We start from the raw sequence: 14220 nt of genomic DNA, 5'->3' as shown, positions 1-14220 counted from the left end.
CTCTGGTGTAAATGCAGGGAAAATAGGAACTAAATGTTGTTGTTGTTGAATGTTTTTTGTCTTTAAATGTCAATAAATTGTATATTCCATCTATGTGCATACAGTGGCTGTCAGTGTGGTAGTTAGCACACATTCATGTTGTTTGTATTGTGAAATGAGACAGTTTAAGGGCAAATGAAATAGTGGGAAAACTGAATTGAAATGTATGCACACCACAAGAAGATATTATTTGTGCAGATTGATAATAAACTATAATATCTATAAAGGTGAAGTCATAGTGCGCAGACTTTTCAGGAGTCTCATTTATACATTTGAATATCAAGCCTGAATGCACACCACTAAAAAAGTAGTGGTGTGCATTGGGCACATTTCTTTACATGCATTTTCAAATGTAATGCTACTTTTTTTAGTACAAATAATTAGCTGAAATATTATACCGTCCTAGGATAACTATTAAATTGAATATTATAATAATTCTATAAACATTGTAATCAAATATCTTTTTTCACTTATTTTTGCGTCAGTAATATTTTTCCTTTCTTTAGTTGGATGTTTAAATTCAATGTCAAGTCCACTGATTTTACTGATTTGTGTACAACAATCTCCGCTTCAGTGGACGGGTTGAGGAAAATAGCTTAGGGCAGCGAAGCAGCTTAATGTGAACAGAGTGAGTGGCCTTTAGAAACAAATTGTCTGCAAGCTGATTTTAGAATACACTGCTGTAAGAAGAAAGTAACAACAACAGTTCAACACATCAGTTGCAGGACCGTGTATGTTTATGATAAGAGCTGTGGATGCCACTCATGGTCATGTGCTTCAAAAGGCAAACAATTAAAAGTGGACCACCGTCATAAGTTACATGACTTTTAGATTATTTATTTTACTGTGGTTGCTCAGACAAAGCAAATCCAGAGTGGGCTTTTTTTCACAGACAACTTTTTAATGTGTTCGGTGATGGCTGAATCACATTTAGCTGCTTTGGTTTCAGGGTCCTGGTGTTGTTCATACTGGCTCACTGGCACACTGTCATGGCTCTCTGGGACACCAGAACATAACAGCTCAGGTGTCGTCCTGTGAGAAAGGTCTTAAAACCGTTTTGAGGCCTGTTTGAACCCACCTCACTGAGTTCTTTCTCTTGGATTTGCATGTTCTCTCTGTTTTTTTATGTAGTTTTGTAATGTGTCCTCATGTGACCTTTGCTCTCTGTACACAAATTTATCAAACATATAAATCTGCACCTGTTAGTCCATCAGAAAATCAGTCAGTTCGATGAATCCACAGCTAGTGGCTCCTTATAAAATATACAGTACATTATAAAATATCACTTTATTCCTCTAAATGTAGTGGAAAGAGATAAGGCACGAGCTGACATTTGTTTAATCAGATAAGCCTGGTATACACATACACACACACACACACACACACACACACACAGGGGGGATTTGATTTAATTAGAAGAGCTACACGAGTTTAAGATCTACTTAATAATGTTATATAACATTTGTGTTTGTCTGGGAGGAGAATAGCTCCCGTTTTTAGCCCCCCTCCCTTTTAGGTTTTCCCGTCCATCCACGGGCAGGTATAACGATGTTTAATTTTGATGTTGTCAAAGGTCAGTCAGGGCACAGTTTTTTCTGGCCTGGCTGAGCACGTATGCCGATTATGAAGGAATGCTTTCACATAATTTCATGCTGTCTGTAAAAGTGAAAATCCTCAGTTGATAAGTAGTGACAGCAGTGTGGGTCTGTAGCATAGGCTGCATATAGACATTTATCTATGTTCGCTCTATGATATGCAGCCGAGACTGTGCTATATCTGAACCCAAGTCAGGGGGTTAGGACAATTTCCATAAACCTGGACAAATCACTGTACCTGTGCATTAAACACATTCCCCCGCTTACATGGAAGAAGGTGTTATCATATAAAAAGGTCTGTGGCTGCCGTGGGACTATAGACCTGGTTCAGGCTCTGTAAAATCTCTTAATGTGGAAATATCAACAACCTTACAATGACCTTACATCCTACAAAACAGACAAATTACACAGGGTTGAAAACAAAAGTAGACCACATTTATAGAGATTACTGAGTAGTTATGTGATTTCTACAGCCCTGTGATGATGAGTTTATTCATCTTATCAATTATATTATCAATTAAGTAAAATCCCAACTCATTTCTGTATTGTGTGTCATGTCTGACATCTACTGGTAAGAGTGGGAACTGTAGGGATGAATAAAAGCAGTGGTAGTGTTAAATATAATGTATTTTTATGGATTAAACTACAAAGTAGTTGTGGAGTTTGTTATTCTGGATTAGACTAGAGTATCAGAGACGCACATTTTGTTTATTTATTTTTATTCTATTTTATTGGCAAAGGTTAATATACAAACACTCAGGTAAACAATATCGGGACATATGAATCAAATTTAACTTACTTGGAGTGAAAACAATTAAAAGAAAATTACATTGAAAATAACAATAATAAATTACATTTAATCAAATTAAAAATAACAATAATAAATCACATTGAACTATATCAAAAATAACAATAATAAATGAAAGATAATACAAAAATGTATGCATATACATAACAACAGATGATGGGTTTCAGGGAAAAAGGTACCATAATGCTCCAAAGGTGTATTACTTTTTTTGTTGTGTATTGAAATGAGTAATATAAATGGAGAATCCAGTTTATTCACAAATTCCTGTTTGTGAAAAAATCTGTCCATGCAAGATAATGAAATTAATTAGATATTCCAGGGTGCAACAATCCGGGTTATTGTTTGTTTCTTTATTAATTGGAGAGTATTTAAATAAGTGCGTCACATGCTCGCTTTGTCACTTTCACAACGTCATTTCTCGTAAATTCACAGACAGGGCCATAAGTTTCTGTTTTGTTCACCGCGCCCCTCAGGACAGATTGACGTATAGGTGCACCAATAGTCTGTGGGTGGCTCGACCAATCAGCTGTCAGCTCTGCTATCACAGGAAGCTGTAGAGCCTTGTTCGGACATTTCGGCTCTTCGCTGCTTTAACGGCAGTTGTGCCAGAGCCAAAATGGCGCCGGCGAGGGGCCATAAAGAACCACTTGCGAGGGAGAAGTAGATATCCAATGAAACGAAAAAGAGGAATGGAAACAACATCCGCACGCCTACGCTTCGCTCGAAGTTGTTTTGTTTAACAAACGCTGAACAGCAGCGACAGCTAGCTTGTAACGCAGGAAACAAGAGCTAGCTATGCACACATCTTAAATGAGCAGTTAGCTTATAAGATATTGCAAGACGTGCTCTCGGACTGACATCATACAATAAGGTGAGTAAATGTGTTATTACTGATGGGTCGAGACCTGTCTGCGGTTTTTGGAAGAGCTAGCTAACATACAAAAAGTACACTCCGTCTCAACTTCGAACAACTCTCTAAAAGCATCATAACAGAATTTGTTATCTTCACGTCACAAAATAAAAAGGTCCAGCGTTACATAGTTAGCAAGTCACAGGTTATCTACACTCTGGACCTTTGTTCCCTCGACTGACTTGCATGAGGACTGTTACATTTAAATTTATTGCAGTCATAACCTTTTAGGACAGGCTAGCACAAGCGCTCATACTCAACAACGTTGCACACATTTAATGCGGATTGCTGTTTGCGTGCATGCTGGTGTTTCCCCTTACTAACCTCAGGATGGCCCAGTGGGACAGACTGAGGCAGCTGTCAGCTGTGTACAAACTGCAGTTACATGAGCTCTATGACAGAGATGCTTTGCCCATGGATGTTCGGCACTACCTGTCAACCTGGATAGAGAAGCAGGAGTGGTAAGGCAGCCCCATGACTTTTGCTCCTTATATTAGTTGACCCACATTGTGTCATTCCAGGATCACAGTAAGTGACCCTGTAAAATACTCTGCTTGTATCTTGTTTTTTTGCCCCTCAGGACAAAAGCAGCACGGGACCATGATTTCGCCATGGTGCTGTTCCAGGTCCTACTGGAGAATCTGGACATCCAACACAGCCGCTTTGTCCAGGAGGAGTCATTGTTACTGCAGCACAACATTAGACGCTATAAACAAAATTTTCAGGTTCGTCTGGGTGTCAAAGTGGAAACCTACCTGCGAAAATACTTTTACATAATTAACTTTGACCTTGACCCTGACAGAAGTACCTGGAGGACCCGTGTGCCTTGGCAAACACAATCCTTTGGTTTCTGGAGAAAGAGAAGGAAATCCTGCAGAGTGCCGATCTGGCTGAGCAGGTAGGTGCAACATTCCATTGAAGCTTGTTGAAGCGTATAATAGATGGGACACACCTTATTGCTCAACATTTTAATATGTTTTCATAATATAATAGCATGCAACTCAAAGCAACAACACACATAATGGTTAGCACATATTGGTGCTGAGTGTCTGTGGTACAGTTTGTGGTAGTTTACAAAGGATGTGATGGTATCCAGTGCTAATTACTGTTATTCATCTTTGTTTGTTTACAGTTATTAATAAAGGGCAACATGTACTAATTACAGGACTTTTTGTGTGGGCTTTAAAGAAAAGATTTTCCACCAAGCAGTAATAGTAGTTTAACTGCCACTTTCACTCGCACTTATTCTTTGCTCTGTAACAGCATTGTCAAGTATCACATCAGAAAGACTCTTTATCTCCGTAACTGCTCCTCCCACTCCCTTGATTTATCTCAGGTCCAGTTCTTGCGTGTAGAGCAGGAACCCATGGAGACAAGCAGCCAGCAGGACCTTGAACGTAAAATGTCTGGCCTCAGGAATGAAGTGCAGGTGCAGATTATGTTTAACATTATGTTGTGCTTTGCAGAAGAAAGATATTACAGTTCAATCATTACTTATTTTTCTTCATTTGGGATATAGTGCATGGAGCATGCAATGCAATGCCTGGAGGAGCAGCAAGACGAGTTTGATTTCAAATACCAGACGTACAAAATGGAAAGTAAGCAGATTCAAAGGTTCTGTCTGGTAATATTTGCATGCTCTAATCATATTTTCTGAGGATGAGTAATGAAGTGGCATGAATCACAGCTACATGTTTTCTTCTCTCTTGGTCTGTCTTCTGTGGAAACTGTGATCCCTCCGTGGAAACTCTTGTGCAGATGTGGTAGACGAGGCTGTGAGGAATCAACAAATTAAAAATTTTCAGTTACTTATCAACAGACTGGATGACTGTAGGAAGGTATGAAGTTATTGATATTCCTGAATAACACTTTAATCTCTTCAGCCCAGTTCTTATCCTAATTTGTCCCTTTTTTTTAAAAAAGAAAAATTATCTTGTGCGATAACCCTCTAGAGCACACTGTCAGACCTAAATAAGCTCCTGGACAGGGCTGAGGACCTGATCGACATATTGGTGAGGAAGGAGCTGGTGGAGTGGCAGAGGAGGCAGCAGAGAGCCTGCATTGGTGCTCCAGACAGTGTGTGTCTGGATCAACTAGAGACATGGTATGTTTACCCTCACCTGCTCCACATCAATGTCACTCTTTGGCGTTGACTGTAATAGTCATATTAACAATCCCTCTGTGAATGAATTGAGAAAAATCTATTGTAATTATTTCAATTTCATGAAACTACTATTTTGAGACCTCCTCAATCCCATACACGCAATATCATTACTATTATAGCGACTGTGGTCTTAATTTCTGGGTGTTTCAACCATTTTATTGTCCAAGATCGGTGTGAACATCATCATGTTTGCTCTCTCCCTCCTCTTGTTTTGTAGGTTCACCTGTGTGGCAGTGTGTCTGTTCCAGGTGTGGGAGTTTCTTGTTAAGCTGGACGAGCTGGTAGGAAAAGTGACCTATGACAAAGACCCCGTCAAGGCCCAAAAACCTGCACTGCAGAAGAGAACAGATACTCTTCTAAAAGACTTACTCAAGAGGTGTCTCTTTTAAGAAGAATTTTATTATACTCCCTTGCTCTCTTATAATTTTCCTTGTGACATTTCCTGACATTGTTGTTTTACTGATTCTTGAAGTTCCTTTGTGGTTGAGACTCAGCCGTCCATGCCTCAGGGGAAAGGACCGCTGGTGCTGCGCACCAACGTCCAGTTCTCTGTGAAGACCCGGTCAGTGTGCCACTGCAGGCAATCACTACAATGCTATGTATTTATTTGAAGTTACATCTATACATGTTTGCAAACTAATCTATATGTAAAGACCTTTTCTAAGCACATTCTGGCCAGTGCATTCATTGTCATGTATGCATACTGTAACCTTGTGCGGTAATATGTTCCTTTTTTCCCCCCATTTCCACATTTTACTGTCTAGTAATTCTAAAGGCCTTAAATCTCACACTCTGACCTATTTTCAGACTCCTGGTTAAGTTTCCTGAGCTGAACCACTCCATGAAAGTGAACGTGTCCATGGGCAGGTGAGATTCCTCCTTAAGTTTTAGCTACTTTCACTACACACTGAGTAAACTAGCAGCCTTTTGCTCTTGACTTCTGAAGATGTTATGTTGCCCCTCTGTGGTCACTGCTCTGTTCTTCTCCCCCTTGAAATTAGGGAGGCTCCTCAGATCAAAGGGTGAGTGTTTTTTATATAACTTATTACCTGAAGAACTGTATTAAACTTTTACATTTCACGTGTAATTATTTTTACTAAACCCAGTGTGTTTGTAGATATCGCCGTTTTAATGTTCTGGGGACCAAGACCAAGGCGTTGAACATGGCAGAGAGCCAGACTGGAGGCATGGTGGCAGACTTCAGACATCTGGTTAGTGATAATGATTTGAAGTGATAAAAAAATCTTAAATGACAACTCAGGAAACTCTTAACAATTCAATATAAAGCCTTCAATAGAATTTAGACTAAACTAAACTAACTAGGTAACCCTCCAGGTAAACTAAAGTGGGTTTTGGAAACCCTCATCAACATTTTCACCATTTTCTGACATTTTATAGACCAAACAACTAATCAATGAATCCAGAAAATTATCAACAGATAAATCAAAGCCCTAGTGGTGATATTGTTGTTTGACTGACTGACTGTATTGTATTGTATTACGTTTATGTATCTGTAGACTCTGAAGGAGCAGAAGTCAGGAGGTGGCGGCAAAGGAGTCAGTGATGTGAGTTGACTTTGGCCACCCTGAAGATCCCATCTTTGCCTCCTTTAACTCAGTAATTCATAATTCAAGATGTGAACAACTAAATAGTAATCTGTTTGTCTATGTGTGCTTTGGTGTTGACAGATCTCTCTCAGTGTTACAGAGGAGCTGCACATCATCCACTTTGACACTTTGTTTGAGCTGAAGGGCTTGTCAGTTGAGTTGCAGGTGGAGTTTGTTCTGCTTTTCTTGTTATATAACTGTCTTTACAAGAATTTTATTAGCTGTGTAGAAATGAATCATCATGTAATTTTGTCTTGATTATGGAAATATGAGCTGTATAAACTGTTTTTCCCTGGCACCCGACCTAGGCGTCCTCCCTCCCAGTGGTCATCATCTCCAACTCTAGCCAGCAGCAGAGTGCCTGGGCGTCAGTCCTCTGGTTCAACATGATCAGTCAGGACACCCAGGTGAGATATGCCTGTAACGTACTACATTACCGTGTCCCACATACTTGGAATATGCTTCAACAAATCTTTGAATCCACTGAGACAGATCAAAGGTTTAATTGTTATTGTTATGTATTGTAACTTTCAATGTTTTAAATTTTTTTTAATTGCTCTCATTCATATTCTTATTATATTGATACAGCTGTTCATTTCCCCTTTATTGCTATTTGATTTTTATTGTATTCGCTTTTATTGTATGGACCTTGGCACCACTGAAAATGACAGCTCTCCCTCAATGTGTTTTCCAAGGTTTTAAATACGTAAAATGTCAATTATGAACTAACACACACCATGAGCCATTTTGCAATCTGCTAATAGAAGGCATTATAAATTAATTCTGTGTATATTTGTTAATGTGCATCTGTTTCTCCAGGACATCATGTTCTTTGCCAATTCTCCTGCAGCCAACTGGCTGCAGTTTGGAGAGATGTTGAGCTGGCAGTTTCTCTCGGCTACTAAATGTGGTCTGAATGATTCTCAGCTGGAAATGATTGCACTCAGGCTCTTTGGTAAATACTGCATCTATATTCTGCTTTATGCACTTGTCTTTGCTTATTTATGTGGGTGTTTTGTCTAAAGAATGGGTTGAATTCATTCAAACACATATTCAAACATCAAACATCAACAACTACATCAAATTTATGACAGCTGTTTCATTTTTGTCTGTTACGGTTGCTTGCCTCCCGTGGAATATTGTGTTAATTGTGATTGATTTGAATTATGAAGACACCTCCCAGGTGCATAGTTCAGATTGATATGTCTGATTGTGATAAGCAATGCATACTATAATCCACTGTCCTTCATGGCATGTAAGCATGTTTTATTAAAGATTGTGTAAGTGAGAGTTGAATAATACATCATTTGTTTTCTATCCCAACAGGAAAGCAGCAGAACTATGATACCTGCAAAGTAGCTTGGTCAAAATTTAGCAAGGTAATTGAACAATATTTTTCAGCCTGGCTCCAGGGAGTAACCTTAACCCTAACACTTTGGTGGCACCCCGACTCGTCCTTCTGGCATGAAGTTTTGGTTTTGAGCGAAATATCTCAACAGCTATAGTATTGCCTTTACTTTCGGAACAGACAGTCCTGTCATTCCTCATAATAAATGGTTGACACTTGTGATCCCCAGATTTTTTCCTCATGCAGGTTAAAATGTCACTTTGTTCAACATTAGGGTTGAAAGTTCTTACATTCCCATAGTGTATTTTGTGTTAAGTGCTAATATCTACATCAGCTAACCAGATTAAGGTATCAGACTTGGTATACATTACCTGCTAAACATCAGCATGCTAACATAGCCATTGTGACCATGTTGGCTGACAGGCAGTTCCATATCGAGCGCTACCATTTTTACATTTAATTCACTGTAACAGATCAGGACTCATGGCCATAGTCTTTCAGGTGTGTATTACCTTTTCTGCCTCTTTCACTACAGGAAAATAGTCCTGATACTTTCTGGGTGTGGTTTGATGGCATCTTGGTGATGGTGAAAACATTCCTTGAAGACCTGTGGAGGGATGGGTATGTTTACTTAAGAGTCGAATCTGGGTTCAACACAGATCAATCCAGCTCATGACTGTGATTACTGGGAAACGGGAGACGTTTCTTGATTAATATAAGACTTTTTATCTGCACTATAGCCTCATCATGGGTTTTGTGAGCAAAGGCAAAGAGAGGACCCTCCTGAAGAAAAAACAGAGAGGCACGTTCTTACTGCGCTTCAGTGAAAGTGTTATCGGAGGAATCACCTTCTCTTGGGTGGAAACCTCCATGACAGGTGAGGTGTTAGTATTTCATAATGATTCTAAGAATATGTTGAAATTGTTGCACGGCAGACAGATACGCAAACACGCTTCACTCTCTATTTTTCTTTGAATGATCATCTTTCTCCTGTAGGTGAGCCCGATGTGAAGACCGTCCAGCCCTTCACCAAAGTTGACCTTTCTCAGATCCCCTTCCAGGAAATAATTAGGAATTTCCAGATCTTAGAAGCTGAAAATGTCCCAGAAAATCCTCTACTTTACCTGTATCCCAACATCCCTAAGGATCAGGCTTTTGGAAAGTACTACTCTGAAAAGAGTGGAGGTAAGGACGTGATAATATTTGCTCATTACATCAATATTTTTGAAGAAGAAATCTAAAAAAAAAAACACACCTCACAGGCCATTTACTGTTTTGGTTAATGTCATTTGAATAATGTCTTACTGAACCGTAGTGGGTACAGTTACTCTATATTGACATGCTGTAGTTGGGGATGAATATGACTCAAGTCACATCTATGTTGTCTTACAGCTAACAGTCCGTACATAAAGTACATCAAAACCAAGCTGATGTTCGTCTCTAATGAGTAAGTATGTCAGTCACTTTCTCCAGGCAGGTTGGAAGTATATTGCTTGTTTGAATTAAAACTAAATCAACCCTTATGTTCTCTATGTGCTATTTATACAGGAACAACAACTTAAAAACAAACTGAAAATGCACGTCATCTAAAAAAGTAGTGTACCCACTCCCTTATTTATGTCATGAGCAACTGGATGTAATGACTGTTTGTTATTGGTCATGTAGGAACACACTGGAGGCTAGGTCACCCATGTCCTCTGGCATGGCACAGGGCGAATGCCTGGAGGCAGTGAATGGCCTGTATGAGGAGGCAGCTGGTGAGTCATGGCTCTCCTTGCTGTCCCATCCAGCTCCCTTCATCACAGAGCTCTGTGCTGCCTTCTCTGTTTTGGCCTTGCGGTGTCGGAAATGAGTGGGGAAGGTGGTGTCTGTATAAATTTTGTAGAAGTTATGAAATTGTTGAACTTCTACTTGTTGAGCTTCTACTGAATGCAAAATCTAACAGGTTACTGGTTTCAGCAAAACTGTTACTAACACGTTTCTTTAATTTCATAGCTTTTTGATTCTATCTTCTGAAGCTTGAACACTACACACTCGGTGTGGGCATTGAAATCAATCAAAAATGACACAAAAATAAAAACAGGATGTAGCCATAGGTTAAACGATACCAACAGTAATGACAGCTTTAAGACTAGAAACCAGGTGGAAACAGCAAGCATTGCTCTGTCAAATGGTAACAAGTCCACCTATCAGCACCTCTAAAACTCAATACGTTTCTTTTTGTTTGTTAAATCCATACAAATGCTACGGTGTAAACAACAATTTGCTATTTTAAGAGGGCTATTTCTTGGTCATGATCAGTAACTTCCTGGATCAGTAAGTCTTCACTGGTGGCCTTGCAACTGCTCAGAAATAAGTGACAGTTAACATAGGTTTCTTAATCTTCTTTGCTCATACAACAGTAAGCGCGTTGAATTGTGGTATACAGCAGGTGAAGTAGACTGGTTTGATTTTTTCAGCACGACATCTGGGTGTCTTTGTCATACTGCAGATATTGCTTTTGTCTGCGCACTGCATGCGTCATGCAATATAGTATGCGGTTACCAATACAGCCCATAAACAGCCATTCACAAAATCTAATTCTCTCAGTCTGTACTTTTGCTTTTTGATCATCACATCACAGCCGTGGCAGCAGAAACCGTATCTTTGTCTTGTCCATTTCTCTTCTCTCAGAACAAAACGTGGGCCCTCTGAATTTACCTCTGGAAACGTACCACCCTGATCCCATGCTGTCCAGCCCTGTTGCAGCCTCAGAGGAGGATTTACTGATGTTTTCCCCCAACCCCAACCTCTTTGGTGGCTGTGAGAGCTTGCAAGATGAGCTGCAAGGTCTTCAAGGATTTAACAGCCTGCTGCCACAATCCTGTGGAAGCATTTTCCAATAAGCCTCTATTGCATATATTCACCCAAACCACTGCATCATTTGTCGTCAGCTTTACTGTTAGTTCCTTACATTTTCCTTCCTTACATTTGTGTCACAAAAATGTAGCATACATAGCTGATCCAGTGTCAACATAATGCTTTTTGTGTGCATATTGAAATCATTAGAATACAACCTTTATAATTCTCTTGTTGTATTGTAGCTAAACTGATTCACTGAGACTGCTTTAAATACAAAAGAGAGACAATTGCAGGATTATTGGATAACTAGCTGGACTCATATCCACTCCTATCAATATCCCATTACTAGTACCATAAAATATCAGACATCATGAAGTCTTTCGCATGTTGTTTTAAGAAAAGAAGTCTAAGAATGTAATAAAATGGACAGTTTAGGCTGCTGGGAAAATGTTTATATTAGCGGAGACTGCACATAATTTATTGTTTTAATGTTAATTTGAGTCCCTTAATAATTGTCATGTTGCTACAGCTTGTCATCAACTGAAACAAAGCACTTCGTCCCTTTAAATTATAAACTTTTATATTAACCTGCTTGTTTAAATCTAAAATAAATGTTGTCCAATAAAAGCAAAAAGATTTATAGTGTGTTCTGTTTCTTAATAACTGAATGTTGTAAATATAGATATGAAAAGTTGTTTTTTTTCTATCATATATATACATCACTGTATATAAGATACAGATTTACAGCCTATTTAGGACTGCAGCACCAAATCTTTTACCAAATTATATGTGGCTCTACCTGGTTTAGTATAAGATTTGGCCTTATGTGCTGCACATTATGGTTAAGTTTTATTCATCATAAATGAAATAAGGTGGGTGCCTGAACAGCTGCTCCATGCCACATAAAAAAAAAAAAAAAAGATAATACTTTGATCCAATTTTGGTATTAATCTAGTCAACATTACTGTTCTTCCACTACGTTTTATTCACCTTCTTCAACCAGCAGCTGTTTGCAGCCATCAGTCCTTTGCTGGTAGTTATTAAACATGGTATTTAAAATGGTCACTTACGGCACTAGTAGCATCGAGTTGGCTGGTAGCTAGCTGACGCTAGCAGCCGATGAAACACGGACAGCAAACAAGCTGAAGAAGCAGATATTTTTCTCAGGAACAAGAGCTTTAAGGTCAGTTAATACTTAACTTATTTCGCCTGGTGGCCAGAAACAAAAGTTGCTCTTTGTTATTTATCAGCGTAATGATGGTTTGGCAACTTTAGCTAACGAGTTAGTTAAGCTAACGTAAGCTAGCTGCTGTGGTGGTTATCAGCCGTTAACATGGCGGAAGAGTTATCTGTACTTAAACCAGTCGGTGTGTTGATGGTTTGACCTCTAAAACTTATCCAACATGAAGTCATTTATTCTTATTAATCACTAATTTCACAGGTGGTGGAAGAGTACATTTTAGCTGGCAGTGTGGTTGTAGAGATGGTAATATTAAACTATCTGTCTGATCCATGGTGAAATATGGAAATATAGTTTGAATTAATATTCATCGTATTTGGTACAGAAGGTAGTACTGATTTCTTTCATTTTCCTTGACTTGAAAATATCACATAATTGTATTTTTTCTTCTTACCAACCAATTAAATTTAAGACAGAATACCTGGAAGAGTAGATTTTATTTGTAGCTGATAGGGTCCCTCTAGGGATCCTAATATTAAATCATTACTATAGGTAGTGATATTAAACTACCTGTCCCGTCTGTAGCTAAATGAAGCAATACAGTTTGGGTTTATTCTCATCAAATTTCTTACAAGAGGTAGGATAAATGCCAATGACTGGTGATTCCTTGACTTGAAAATACCACATATTTGTATTTTTGTTGGTCATTTCACTTAACAATCAAGTTCATGGCAGAATAACTTTAAAACTGATGACTGACTGTTTAGTTTTGCTACATCTACCATATTCTCTCTAACTGTGTCTGAGTTGGCCTGGAAATTCTCGGATTTCAGAGACCAGCAAACCACTAGATTGGTTTAGACACAAACCTGGGATGTTGTGGCTCATGGTGTCCTAAAATAACCATGGCACAGAGGATAAACTCTTTTAATTTAGGCAACATCGTGATCTTTATTCTCATGCCACCATCAGAGCAGAATTTACATTCTTTGTCCCACTTGTGGTAGGGTCTCTTCTCAAAATCATTGGTGTGAACTGTGCAGACGAGGTCTTTCTCACCAGCATGTGCCTGTCTGATGATTAGTGTTGTACTGTGTTGTGTTTTTCTGCTGTTGCTTTCAGGTTATGAACAGCTGAAACCTTGTTAGGTTGCACATAAAAGGGTCAAAGTTGAAACTGACTGAGCTTTAAATGTAGAGGTTAAAGGTTTAGTGCTGCCGTGAGGTTCATTGTCTTTGACGACCATAGCTTGTGTAGAGAGCATAAGAATAGAAGTGTTGTCTGTCGATTTTCATCCAACAGCAACTTTGTTTTCTAGGGTGTAATAAGTATTATGGCTTTAAGCCTCACTTGTGTGTGTGTATGAATATTTTTTGCCTTTGTCGGTGTCCTCAATAAATGAACTCCTTGACATAACTCACACTTGCGCACACATGTACATTCCACTCACATGAACCCCTTTTTATCATTAGTCATGTCCTGTCTGCATGTAAGAGGCAACACAGCTTTGAGAAACAGGCTAGAAGGTCATCACAGTCACAAGTCCCCGAATTGTGTCATGTACGAATATCCTGTGTTATGTAACAGTGGTGGTTTTTCAAATTATGTAACAAAACTATAAGTGGGGATCACCTAATGGCTAATTGTTGCTTAAAATTCTGGAGGCAGCCATGCAAAATAGAGTTTATTACATACATAACATAAACACATGATATTGCTCATATCTAA

General features: G+C 38.9%; 1 protein-coding gene across 1 annotated transcript; it reads left to right on the top strand.

The window, feature by feature from the left end:
• Positions 1–3152: 3152 nt before the first annotated feature.
• stat2 (signal transducer and activator of transcription 2) lies at positions 3153–11952 on the top strand. The gene is made up of 24 exons (XM_070837507.1): positions 3153–3313; positions 3682–3813; positions 3933–4077; positions 4155–4250; positions 4689–4781; positions 4872–4950; positions 5111–5190; positions 5305–5456; positions 5734–5892; positions 5989–6078; positions 6324–6383; positions 6518–6538; positions 6634–6727; positions 7034–7081; positions 7205–7288; positions 7432–7530; positions 7943–8078; positions 8450–8502; positions 9007–9092; positions 9212–9353; positions 9473–9656; positions 9864–9918; positions 10137–10228; positions 11145–11952. Exons 2-24 carry the CDS (start codon positions 3683–3685, stop codon positions 11354–11356), a joined length of 2391 nt encoding a protein of 796 aa, XP_070693608.1. The 5' UTR covers positions 3153–3313; position 3682; the 3' UTR covers positions 11357–11952.
• The last annotated feature ends 2268 nt before the right edge of the window (positions 11953–14220 follow it).

Source organism: Pempheris klunzingeri, chromosome 2 (assembly GCF_042242105.1).
Source record: "Pempheris klunzingeri isolate RE-2024b chromosome 2, fPemKlu1.hap1, whole genome shotgun sequence".
NCBI classification, from domain to species: domain Eukaryota; kingdom Metazoa; phylum Chordata; class Actinopteri; order Acropomatiformes; family Pempheridae; genus Pempheris; species Pempheris klunzingeri.
This window is presented reverse-complemented; position numbering and strand designations above follow the sequence as displayed.

Excerpts from the sequence above, each read along its gene's own strand:
- stat2 (XM_070837507.1), top strand. The coding sequence starts at position 3,683 with ATGGCCCAGTGGGACAGACTGAGGCAGCTGTCAGCTGTGTACAAACTG. Across the intron at positions 5,893-5,988 it reads CTAAAAGACTTACTCAAGAG|TTCCTTTGTGGTTGAGACTC; the intron begins GTGTCTCTTTTA and ends TGATTCTTGAAG. Across the intron at positions 8,079-8,449 it reads GATTGCACTCAGGCTCTTTG|GAAAGCAGCAGAACTATGAT; the intron begins GTAAATACTGCA and ends CTATCCCAACAG.